Source organism: Archocentrus centrarchus, chromosome 9, assembly GCF_007364275.1.
Source record: "Archocentrus centrarchus isolate MPI-CPG fArcCen1 chromosome 9, fArcCen1, whole genome shotgun sequence".
Taxonomy (NCBI): Eukaryota; Metazoa; Chordata; class Actinopteri; order Cichliformes; family Cichlidae; genus Archocentrus; species Archocentrus centrarchus.
In genome coordinates, this window is record NC_044354.1 from 27,098,066 (window position 1) to 27,110,713 (window position 12,648).

At 41.6% G+C, this 12,648-nt stretch overlaps 1 protein-coding gene across 1 annotated transcript; it reads left to right on the forward strand.

Moving 5' to 3' along the window:
- The first annotated feature begins 754 nt into the window (after nt 1–754).
- Nucleotides 755–1,761, forward strand: tcima (transcriptional and immune response regulator a). Its single transcript, XM_030737417.1, has one exon. The coding sequence runs from the start codon at nt 901–903 to the stop codon at nt 1,201–1,203; it is 303 nt and encodes a 100-aa protein (XP_030593277.1). The 5' UTR covers nt 755–900; the 3' UTR covers nt 1,204–1,761.
- Nucleotides 1,762–12,648: the final 10,887 nt, after the last annotated feature.

The following is a 12,648-nucleotide window of genomic DNA, read 5'->3' on the forward strand; positions in this document are numbered from 1 at the left end:
ATAATTATTTATTAATTTAGCTGCCTTCCCATGTTATTCAGGAGTCCTCCCTGAATAACACTGATCCAATTGCCAAGTAAGTCCTCATTCACAATTCTCTCAGTGTCCCCTCGAGTAGGGAAACATCATAATTAGTAGATACTCATTACTTCATGATTACTTCCCCTTTGCTATTTAAGTGTGCCCTCAAGCAAAGTGAAGCCTGGATTTAAAACGTCATATTCAGACAACACATTCCTGACATTTTCTGCGGCAATGGAGATGCTGATGTCATAAAAACATAATGAGCTGAGTTTGTATCAGCTAAGTTAAACTAAACAGACTCCAGATCTGTGTGACAAGGAGAGAAACCTTCAGTGAAACTGCAGTTACGAAACGCATTCATTTTCTAAACAACCTCTGGCATCATTATCATGTAAAAACTGAGACACAAAGGGGACACTAATGTAGGGATGTCACCGGCCATTCACATCATTTGAGCTGTAGCAATATTACAGCGAGCGATGAGAAATACGAAGACAAGTGAATTCTTCCTTTGGCAGTTATGAATTAAATTTGCATCATAAAACTTTTATATACGTAAGTAGCTTGATTACTTCATAGTTCAAGATGGTTTCATCATTGTGCGCCGTGCGTGTGCGTGTGCGTGTGTGGAGAGGCGGCGCTTCTGTGCGCTTCACGACTGCTGATGTCACCGTCTGGGAGTGAGTCCCGGCAGACTCACGCCCCACACTAGTCCTATAAATATCCTTCCACTCACGCTGAACGGCACTCACTCTAACACTCAAGCCTTGAGCCGCTCCGGAAAAACGGTGCGCACCCAACAACTCACCACCGCCGAGCTGGAGGGTCACAGTTGGAGCAGAGAAGCTATAGACTCCGACCAGAAAAACAGTTAAGATGTCTACCTACCTGTCCTCTGAATGCCGCCGGGTCAGTCCGTCTGTTAACGGCAACAAATTTGACACGGCGCACCGCAAGAAAGCCGTGGCCAACATTTTCGAGAATGTCAACCAGGACGCGCTGATGAGGCTGTTCCAGAAAACGGGCGACATGAAGGCGGAGGAGAGAGTGAGGAGCATCTTCTCCTACACACAGGACCCGGAGGAGACGGCCCGGGCCCTGATGGCTCTGAAGCAGCGAAAGAAGGACAAATTCCTCCAGATCGCAGGGATGGTCCGGCAGATGTTTAAGCTGCGTTGACTGTGTTTTAACAGTCGTTTGTCTCTGTATGTCGGCTCGTGTGTGAGCCGAATGTGAAAACATTCCCAATGTGACTGGGCTGCTGCCGCAGGTGTGGCTCACCTGCCGCCTGGAAAAGATCGTCAGGTGCAGAAGGGAAAAGAGCAGCTGGCCCGCGTGAAGGCGGCTGTCGCCTCATGGACGGAGGTGACAGCGCAGAGTCCTGCCGGGAGCGGGTTGGAGCAAGATGAACTAAATGGGAATATGAAGGGAATACATTCAAGTCTTCCTGCAGACTTGAATTCACTGATGCACTCCAATGGGTGCGTGACTGTACAGGTGCACATCACTGTGTTGATGATGGTGCACAGCTGCAGTATGAGACTTCATGGTGCCGTGGACCCTGCCTGTATGAATGCCTATCCTGAACACATGCCTTGTCCCTCAGCTTTACTTTGTTGTACGATTACCACTCATAGTGGCTACTGTGTTATTGTCACCGAAATGTCTGAGCACACTGAATTGCATTTATGAAACATAAATTTTTAATAAATTATTTTGTTGTATACTAAAGTTGAATCCTTGTTTGTCTTTCTTATGCATTACACTTGGTACTTGTCTTTAGATAGTTGTAAGTACCCCCCCCCCCCCCCCCCCCCCCCCATTATCAGGACGTGGGCTTAATTGAGCTCTGGTATATTGCATTAGAGTATATTAGAGTGTACATTGGGAAATAAAGAACAGAAAGTCAATTTCTGTCAAATGAATTACAGGTGTCTTATAAGACAGATTAGTCTGGAGTCTACATGAAATACTATTAGTTTTTTTTTCCCATGACTCAGAGTCTGACCTATGTGCTCAGGGTTAGTCACACACAGGGAAATCCCTCGTAACACAATATTCAAGTCACCATGGAAATGGGTAAATAATGGTGTAAATTTTGACCTTTGTCTTTAACACTGAGGGCAGGTGCATCACAGAGCAATGCAACAGCTTGTATGAGTAGAGCTGAGTCATGTAATCTAGGACTGGGCTTATTAGTGAGCAGAAACCCCACAAAACTCTACGAGCACATTTCTGCCTCTGATGTTCTTGAACTTGATGCATTAAAAAGAGGATCAAGTTACTTATGAGAGGATGAGGTTAACTTTCAGTGGGTTTCCCTCACAGCTCTGCATCAGACTGGCGTAAACCAGTTTGGCTCAGGTTGGGATGGGAGAGTAGGGAGGAGAACAGCTTTCTCCATGCTGCGTATTTTACGCTGCAGTCTGTTTAATCATCCCAGCCTTCTAGAGCCTAAGCAGTATTACAGGGTTTAGATGAGTTGAGGCTTTGCCTCTTCGCCCTCTGATTCTTTATCTTCAGGTTAACCATAAATGAGCTCTTGATTACTGCAAGCACCTGTTACATTTACATGCAAATTTTAAATAATTTTTGCTTTGTTTTATGTCTATGGTCTATGGTAGGGTGTGTATGTAGGCTTAGCTGCAGACACACAGATCACTGACTGTCTGCTAATCTCCTTGCTTTGATAGTCCCTCTACCGGCTCAAACCAGTTCCCTGGGTTGTTGTTCATGATGACATCCAACTGCAAGTGCTTCCCGCATGTGCTTACAGTGAAGGGAAGTGTCAGTCACCCTAAGGTGTGGATCTCTCAGGTAGAAAATTCACCAGTGACGCTGGAGAAAGGAGTGCCTGTGGGCTCACTCAGGAGAAAAATGATTCACCTCACACAGTGTTTAAATCTATTCTTTGGCAATTTTTAATGGAAATACAGAAAGGATTAAGAGTAATGCAATTTTATTTATGTACAATAGATACATTTGAAGCCATACATTTATTCATTTGACTGTTTAAGTCAATACAATAGATGTCCTTTAACAGATTCACTGATACTTACTGAAAATGTTGTCATAATTTTTTTGTAGACAGTGATTTATTTGGCAGTAAGCTTTAAAACTGCTGCAGCTAATGTTTTAATAATAATGATGTATCAAATGACTGCATGAAGCAATGCAACATTATATATGATACTGCTCATAGTGAGAAACCTGCAGGTTTACAGCGGGTTTCAGCTCATTGATCATCTGTCTGACCTCCAGCTTAATGTTTTGGTTCACTCTCTCAGTTCTCATAGTGTCCGTTTTGGACACAGCAGGCAGCTGTTTTCAACAGAAATGCTGGAAAAACCCACAGTACACGATCTGCCAAGAACCAAGTAGCAGAGAGAAACAGTTAGCAGCTTCCTGGTAAATACAGAGGAGCATCTGCAATTAGCGAAGATGAAAAACTTTAGTGAGACAAAAAAAAATTTACAGAGTTTATCCAAAACCACCACTGTTTATATATTAATAAATCTATATATTACGATAATGACAGATATCAGTGTGATGTTCACAATTTCTTTTGGCCTCTAAGCTATGAGTGGCTAAGAAGGTTTGTTATTCAAGGTCTATCTAACTTCATAAAACTTTATAAGGTACATTATCACTCTGGAATATACAATTATTAAGTTTTTGAGGTCATTAAGAAGTTGGAAAGTAACCTACTTTGACTTCTCTTTGCTAAATCTACAGCAGCAGTGAGTTTAGCTTAGCAGTCTTCTTAGCACCATAAGATTGCTAATCTGACAAATTACAATGTGTCATTTTAAATGGCTGAAAAGAATATAAAGAGTAATTTATACAGCACATTAGAGCTCATGTCTAGTGGATTTTTACCTCTGAGTTGCCAGTCTTTGCTAAGCTAAACTAAGTGGCTCCTTCAGTAGCTCCACATTTAATGTACGGCAGCACCTGTTTTTTTCTTCAGTCATACAATAATGATCATAGTGCATGTGTGTACAGTGTGCATGCTTGTATTTTCCCTCTCCTTCTAGATGAGTGAGCCAATCTTGATGAACCTTTGTAGAAACATTGCTTAGGGCAGGGATCCTCAAATCCAGGCCTCGAGGTCCAGTGTCCTGCAAGTTTTAGATCTCTCTCTGCTTCAACACACCTGAGTCAAATATAGAAGTCATTAGCAGGACTCTGGAGAACTTGACTGCATACTGAGGGGGTAATTCAGCCATTTGATTCAGCTGTGTTGGATCAGGGACACATCTAAAACCTGCAGGATACCGGACCTCGAGGCCTGGATTTGAGGATATTTGTTGGCACTGTGAGTGCCAACAAATATGTGTCATATACAAATATTTTAAACAAATCTCACAATCATATATATTTATTCAGTTGACAGTTTAGATTAGTTTGGTATGTATGTATGTTTATATGCTCCCTATCCCCGGCGCAGCATGGGGGTTTGCTAACATCTTTGAAACAATAAACATCTAAAAATAAATATTCTTTCATGAGACTTTTGTTTTTTTCTTCAGCTGATTTTACCATTTTATTACAACTTGTAAATCATGCTGTTTATTTTTTACTCTTTTATCTCACAGCTGTCCCTTTTGTTTAGCTTATGGATCTCACTCGAGGCTGCTCTTTTGCCGCCCCTTTTTTCCTTTTATGGCTATCCAATTGTTAAGGAAAAGAAAGCAAAATATTCAAGGCAGTTGTCTTGGCGGTCTTTGCTGTGTTGGCAGAGGTGTGTAGGATTGAACCTGGGCCTGTTGTCTCCCACCCTCTTCCTGCCTTTCATTGGATTTAGAAATGGTCAGAGCTTTGATGTCAACAGACACTGTGGCAGACAGCCTTTGAGCCTGGAGGACAGTGACCACAAAGAGGGAGAGAGGGAGGAAGATAAAGGGTGGAGGTGTGAGTGGAGAAGGGTCAGGGATACAATAAAATTATATAAACCACAATATAATAATAGATGGACAAATCAGAATTTTAATGGGCAAGGAGCCTGAATAAACATAAAAGAAAATTGGGAGCAGAATCGTACTATATTGACAAAAGTATTCACTCACTCATCCAAATCATTGAATTCAGGTGTTCCAATCACTTCCATGGCCACAGGTGTATAAACCAAGCACCTAGGCATGCAGACGGCTTCTACCAACATTTGTGAAAGAATGGGTCTCTCTCGCTGAATTCCAGCGTGGTACTGTGATAGGATGATACCTGTGCAACAAATCCAGCTGTGAGATTTCCTCCCTACTAAATATTCCACAGTGAGTTGTTGGAGGTATTAAGTGGAACTGATTGGGAACAAAAGCAACTAAACCATGAAGTGGTTTAGTAAAATCACAGAGTGTGGTCAGTGGATACTGAGGCACATAGTGCGCCAAGTCTTTTAGTACATATATATATATATATACAGTACCAGTGTGTGTGGTGTGTGTGTGTGTGGTGGTGTGGTGTGTGTGTGTATATATATAGATATATATATATATATACACACACACACACACACCACTGGTAAAATAGAGAGTAGAGAGGGAGATATAGAGAGATATAGAGATGGAGGTAGGGGATGGAGAGAGATAGATAATAGAGATAGATAGAGGGATGAGAGAGAGAGAGAGAGAAGAGAGAGAGAGAGAGGAGAGAGAGAGAGAGATGGAGGGTAGAGAGAGAGAGGGAGGGAGAGAGAGATAGGGAGGTATAGAGGGAGAGGGAGGGAGAGAATAGAGAGAGGAGGGAGGGAGAGATGAGAGAGAGGGAGGGAGAGAGAGAGAGAGGGGAGGAGAGAGAGAGATAGAGAGAGAGGGAGAGAGAGAGAGGAGAGAGATAGGGGAGGAGAATAGAGAGAGAAAGAGAGAGAAGAGAGAGGAGAGAGAGAGAGAGAGGAGATTGAGAGAGAGAGAGAGAGAGGATAGAGAGAGTAGAGGGATATACATATAATATATATATTATATATAGATATATATATATAGATATACATATAGATATATTTATATATATATATATATATATATATGTATTGTATATACATTATACATATAATATATATATATATATAATATATATTATATATATGTATATTATATGTATGTATGTATATGTGTGTGTGTCTTTCCTATTAAAATAAACTAAGAAATTATACACACACGGACTGTTTGACAAATTGTAAAGCTAAATAACCACAAGAGATCTATTTAATCATTTAACCTGCTCAAAAAGAAAGACTTACTGCACCAGTTCTCCTTGTTTGGGCAGCTAAAACAAGATTTGGCCCGCTGCTTGGGGCTCAATTTAAGCATAAACAGTCTTTGGGGGGTAGATAAAGACTGTGACAGAGGGAAGCAAAACGAAGCAGTGCAAGATTAGTGATTATAGTGCAGGGAGTGGCAGTCAACTTGATTCCAGCACAGACCGGTTCAAACCAAATTCTGTGATGAGGAAGTAAGCATGAACTGTACACAGGCTTAGGATTAGTCAGCGTTTTGCTGGAAGAGTCAGACACAAAATCAGCGGCCCTCCATGGAAGTCGGCATTTTGTTTAATGAAGTGCCGTGGACTTGACACTTGGCCGGTCTCACATTAACAAAAGGCTTCTGTTGAATCTATATTTAACTTGTTTTGATCATACTATCAACCAAGTGGCTGGAGTTTTCCCAAGAAAGGCAACAGGAATGATCCACATTTAGACAGCGTTTAAAATGATTATATATCTGGTTATCAGGCACATTATTTTAAGAAGTTGTTTAAAAACAACAGTGAGGATTATTTTCAGCCATGCACAACCAGCTGCTACAACTTCTTGTGAAATGGGGCTACAGTATTAAGCTTTATTAATATAATGTGTCTGTAATTCATTATCACACACAGACACTTCACAGTGACTAATGACCTTCAGTGAATTCTATCCTGAGACAGAATGTGATTTAGTCCTATTGTTAGAATTAGGGTAGGGTTAAGAATCGTTCAGCTTAAAATGGGTTTCAGTTTAGAGTTGGAAATGTTCTGTTGGGTCATCAGCACAGCTCTGTGTTTGACTGTTCAGTGGGAAATTTCATACAGACATTCATAAGGCTGGCATATGTGAATTTTCATAAATATTTCAGTGGCTGTGGATGAAAGCTGACTTTTGTTTGCACAGTCTATCACAGTTAAACACTCCTGCAGCAGATGAAAAAATAAATATTTGACTGACTATGCATGTGAATTTTTACACCTTTACACCTCCTCATATACTGTTCTTAAACCCGCTACCTTCATGTCTTTATTATGTGTGTGACTTTGTTATTCCACTTAACCGTCAGTTCCACATTCCCAGAGATGGATCCAGTCACTGTAGTGAAATTAAAATAGAGCCTGCTCTTTCTTTAGTATGTCTAATTCTCCCCTTAACTTTCAAAACAAAGTCGCCTCTTCAGGTTCAAACTCTCTGCCTTATCCTGCCTTATTTTCTGCACCACTCATTAAAAGCAGCTGTTGACTGGCCATTAAGGACAAAGAAAAGGTCAGCAGGTCATAGTGATGTAAGATACATCCAGGAAGAGGTTCAGATGTGTGAAAAGATGAAGAATGAAAGAAAAGAATGGGGACTGACTGTCAGACAGTTTTCCTTGAAGCGCTGGGTGGTCTGACTCAAAGCATTTCCGACAGGGCCCCATGTGTGTGCTGGCATCATCCGGATTGCTCATGATGGGAATACAGAAGAGACAGAGTGAAAATGAAACACATTGCTTGCAATCAAAGAAGGATTTCTGGAATTTGGCACATTTGTGGACTGTGATTGTCTCCGTGCAGATGTCATTCACTCGGGAGCAGCGCTGCACCATCTGAAGGACCTCTTTGTTGTTTTTGGACAAGTCAGTGCATTGTACATTGTGCACGGTGCACATTGTGCTGCAGCCTCACATCAACAGTGAAGTACGCTTTGCGTCAGCGATCTGCGTCGAAGGTGACCCCAACCAACTGGATGGCACGCACAGCGGGACCACGCAGACACCATGACGGTGCAATCACACCCAAAACAAAACATTTAAACCACAATTTTGGCTCGGGATCGCTGTGGTTTGCAACGGTGATCCTTCCTGTCACGGTGGCTGCTGGTCAGTTTGACAAACATTAGATGGATGCCAATGACGGCTCCGGTGTAGTGAACAGAAGATATGACTATATATGGCAGAGGTGTTGTTGTTTCAGGGATGCAGAGTTTCCATGTGACGTGTTTGAGACAACATGATGAGTTTCCAGGGGAAAGAATTTATTCTCTCTCTCTGTGATTGTGCTTGATGTTGCTGAGGTCAAGCCAACTGTTTGTAACTGTTTGTAACAGCCTTCAGAATTTCAGCCGTGTTGATTCACCATCTTGTCCAGATGAATCTCTGGGCTTCCACTTATGTAGTAACAAATCAAAGCCTGAGTCTGGTAGTATACATGCAATCTAACCAAACAGTTCCTGGCATATTCTTCAAAGGGCTGTCAAATGCCCTGAGACTGTTTAATGGCCAGCTTTGGAGTCAAAATGGGAAGCTTTTCCAAACTAGTTTAGTAAAATGGAAACATTGGAAAAGAAACCAAAAAGGATTTTAAATAAAACAAACTCTTAAGCTTACTTAGAGCATTTTGAATACAAAGGTAACCTATTTTCATTTTTGGTTTAAATACACTGAAGTCAAGAATCTGGCGTAATCTTTTGTTCACTTATTATCGTACAGATCACTGTGTAGCACATATTGTAACAAAACAGAGTTGCTAGCTGATAGCGCCACTTTATGATTACCAAGCAGAGGTCATAGTGACTGTGTGGCTTCTTGTTGCAAATATTGCTCTACTTGAACATGAGATACATGACAAAAACCGACCTTTTCTGGTAATAATCAGTCCAACTTGGAGAGTTAGTGCTGTGTAAGCACAGAGTGAGTAAAACAAAAAGCTGAATCTTCCACAAAATAAGTGTTCCACCCTTTAGTAACCTCAGCCTTTGTAACCCTGTCCTGCTTGATAGGACAATCTGTTCTTTGAGTTTATGTGAGATGACTCCCTGGAGTTACAGTGAAGTCAGGTCCAGGCCTGGGTCAGGATGAGGGGCTTCTATTGTTCATGTTTGTATCAGTGTGTGATTGTATGTTGTGTAAGTCTTTGTTTGTGTGTCTCAGGCAGCTCTGGAGTGAGCCCTTTCCTGTGCGGCGCTGGAGGCTCCATCTTGGGCTGGACGGCCGGCGGCACCGCAGACACGCTGTCTCGATCCAGTTCAACCACAAGGCCTTACTATTGTTCTGCTCCCCACTCCCTTTATCCTGTTCAGTTTGCCAACACCCATCGCCTGTCTTCTAACACCTCCACCCTCTCCTGCTGTCTCTTACTCTGCAGGTGCAGCTGATCTGTAGCCCAGAGGAGGAGGAGGAAGCACAGGCCTAGAAACAATAGGAGACTTCAGCTCCTATTTATACAGCAATTCTTTGTTTAATCTTTGCATTTGATGGCTTATTTTGGGGTGTTGACATCAGCATGCGCAATCTTGTAACCATGCGTGGCTGTAAAATCCACTGTGTCAGCACACAAAAGTGCCCTATTTGTAATTGTTGATAGCCAGCAGGGCTATGGGATTCCCCCTTGGACCTACTTGTAAAGTCCAATTTGTATGGTACTTGTGCTGGTGCTACATCTTTATCATCAACAGCATATACAGAATATGAACTGATTTTAAATTGCGCATGCTGTGGAAGTTATTAGTACTCATATTATTTTATGTCTGATCACAGATGTGGAGGAATTATATCGGGTGACTAGCAGGGAAATGCTACGGCTAGGCTGCCGGCACATTACAGGAAGTACAATAAATGCACAGTATGATGTAATGAATGGATGTTATCTCTGCTGGTCAAGTGCGATCTGCCACTTATAGCAACCTCATGATTCAATTCAATTCAATTTTATTTATATAGCGCCAAATCACAACAAACTGTCGCCTCAAGGCGCTTTGTATTGTGGGTAAAGACCCTACAATAATACAGAGAAAGCCCAACAGTCAAAAAGACCCCCTATGAGCAGCACTTGGCGACAGTGGGAAGATAAAACTCCCTTTTAACAGGAAGAAACCTCCAGCAGAACCAGGCTCAGGGAGGGGCAGTCATCTGCCACGACCAGCTGGGCTGAGGGGAGAGAAAAGACATGCTGTGGAAGAGAGCCAGAGATTAATATCAATTAATGATTAAATGCAGAGTGGAGTATAAATAAGGTGAATGAATGAAGAGAAACAGTGCATTATGTGAACCCCCCCAGCAGACTAGGCCTATAGCAGCATAACTAAGGGATGATTCAGGGTCACCTGATCCAGCCCTAACTATAAGCTTGATCAAAAAGGATCAAGCTTATAGCACTCTTTGAGTGTCCCAAGAGTGCTTACAAGATACCTCAGTGGAACACCATCGGTATCACACAGATCAAAGTGCTCGGCTAGTGGGTTGCCACAAACATATAAGGTGTGACAGCTCAGTGAGTTCATGCCTCAGCTGCAGCACAGCTTTCTGGAGAGACTAAATGGACTGTGGACAGTGGAAAGTGAGATTATTGCTTCACACCTCCAACAACATCAGCACACACAGCAGCATGTCAGTCACCCCTGAGATGTAGCGCTGGGATTTAAAACGCTGAAGAGCTTTTGTTGGAGTTCATTTAGAATAAAATATCACTTTCAGACTAGAGATTCCTGATCTGGCCGGTAATTTCCACTATCAAACTATTGCACATTCACAATGAAAGGCTTTTAAGGGTCATGATGGGCTTGACTCTTCTGAAAGGGAGTATCTGAATGAAATATGACCTTATCCAAACTATGCAGTAGAGGAGGAAAACAACATGAGAAATAATGAGAAAAGACAACACACATAAAGAGTGACTTTAAAAAAAAAAAATATCCAGTGCAGAGTCTGCAACGTGAAATAAAATACACAACCTACACAAGGTTGTTTCAGTGCACCTCCAAACTAATTTGCTTGGAAATATAACTGTAATATTTTATAGGCTGCGTTCATAATTTATCACAAGTTCTGACCATATTTTCAGAAAAATCTGCAAAAGAAAATCATTTTTTAAAATGAGGTTAAATTTTGTTCAAATGCACAATTTTAAGCCAGAGTACCCGGAGAAAGCCCACGCAGACACGGGGAGAACAACCTCCACACAGAACATGAATATATACCATTTATATAGTCAGTTATTTATGTTTCTAGTGGGGATTATGTCTCACTGCATGCTGCACAGTGGCTACCAGGCTAACAAGAAGGTGTTGGGTTTGAATGAAGTTGGATGAATGAAGAGGAAGAGGAGGAGTTCTGAGGAGTGTTCTTTCACTTTTTAGCCAAATTTAGACGTAGAGGAACATGTTTCTTTTTATTTTAACCTGGCTAATTACTGGATTAATGGGGATTGCTTGTCATCTCATCACATTCAAGAAATTCAAAAACCTCTATTATACTGACGCCTTTACTTCCCAGGTAAATCTCTTCATCCAGGACGTACACGATAAAGAAACAAAACGAGAAATTGAACCTAAAAAAGAAAAAAAAAGAGTACTGCATCAAATTCTATTTCAAACTGTAAGATACATAAAAGCATATCAAGAACAGTTCCCCGGAAGCTGCAGTCTAAATTTGGAAAGTCTGTGTGTCAGTGCAAACAAGGGAAAATGTCCCTGGAGATTCCAAATAAGCCGTTGTGAGGATCATGTTACCAGTGCCACACAGACCGGCCACCAACACAGAGGAGCCTGTGTGTGTTTACGTCCTCAGCTTCTCTGACAAATGGTCATTTTCACAGCTGCGTAGTGAAATAGCTGCTGGCAAACACACAAACTTACTCAACATCCATCAGCTGACACAGGAACTTAATGGAGAAAAGGAAAACTGATAAGGCTCAATTGCTCTGTAGCCGATCCCTATCTGAGCGGGCAAACGTCAGACATTACGCTACTGCGAGAGAGGATATGTAGGTGGTGTGTTACTTTGATCCGGGCTTTACGGCTGCGTTGGCAACTAATGTGCTCAACAGCTGCTAGAGTCACTTAATTAGGGACAATAGTCTTTGTTCACTTGTATTATGTCGTGCATCATTTACCTCCTCTGCTTTTGCAATAAATCATTTTATATCTACTCTGCAATCTCACATTTTAACAATAACCTTGGTGGCCTAAACCTGAACCCTTTCACTTATGCAGTAACATCTGTCCTGCTTCTTATGCTCATTAAAACTGTCAGTGCTTGACTGCAGGAGAAATTTCTGTAGATATAAATCTCCCTCTTTATTTTTTGTTTCGTTTCCAGTAGATGCTGAAATTTTTTACTGGAACGCTGACGTTTTGCTGATGTCAGAGAAAAATGTGCATCTAATAGTTGTTAGAAAGTTTGGTCGGAAATGTCGGTACCGCACATTCATTGTCACCAGTTACGTTGATAGTTGGTTTTCATTCCCAGGGCATCAGACAGTATCCTGCCCTTATGTCAGATCTGATGGCGTCTCAGATACACTCAGTGTATCCTTTGGTGTCTGTGCTGTGATACAAAGGGTCTTAGCAATAGTAAGAGAGGTATCTGTCTCCCAACTCATGACATGCAAACTAAAAGGTGTGTA

Coding starts and splice junctions, on each gene's coding strand:
- tcima (XM_030737417.1), top strand. CDS start 901: ATGTCTACCTACCTGTCCTCTGAATGCCGCCGGGTCAGTCCGTCTGTT.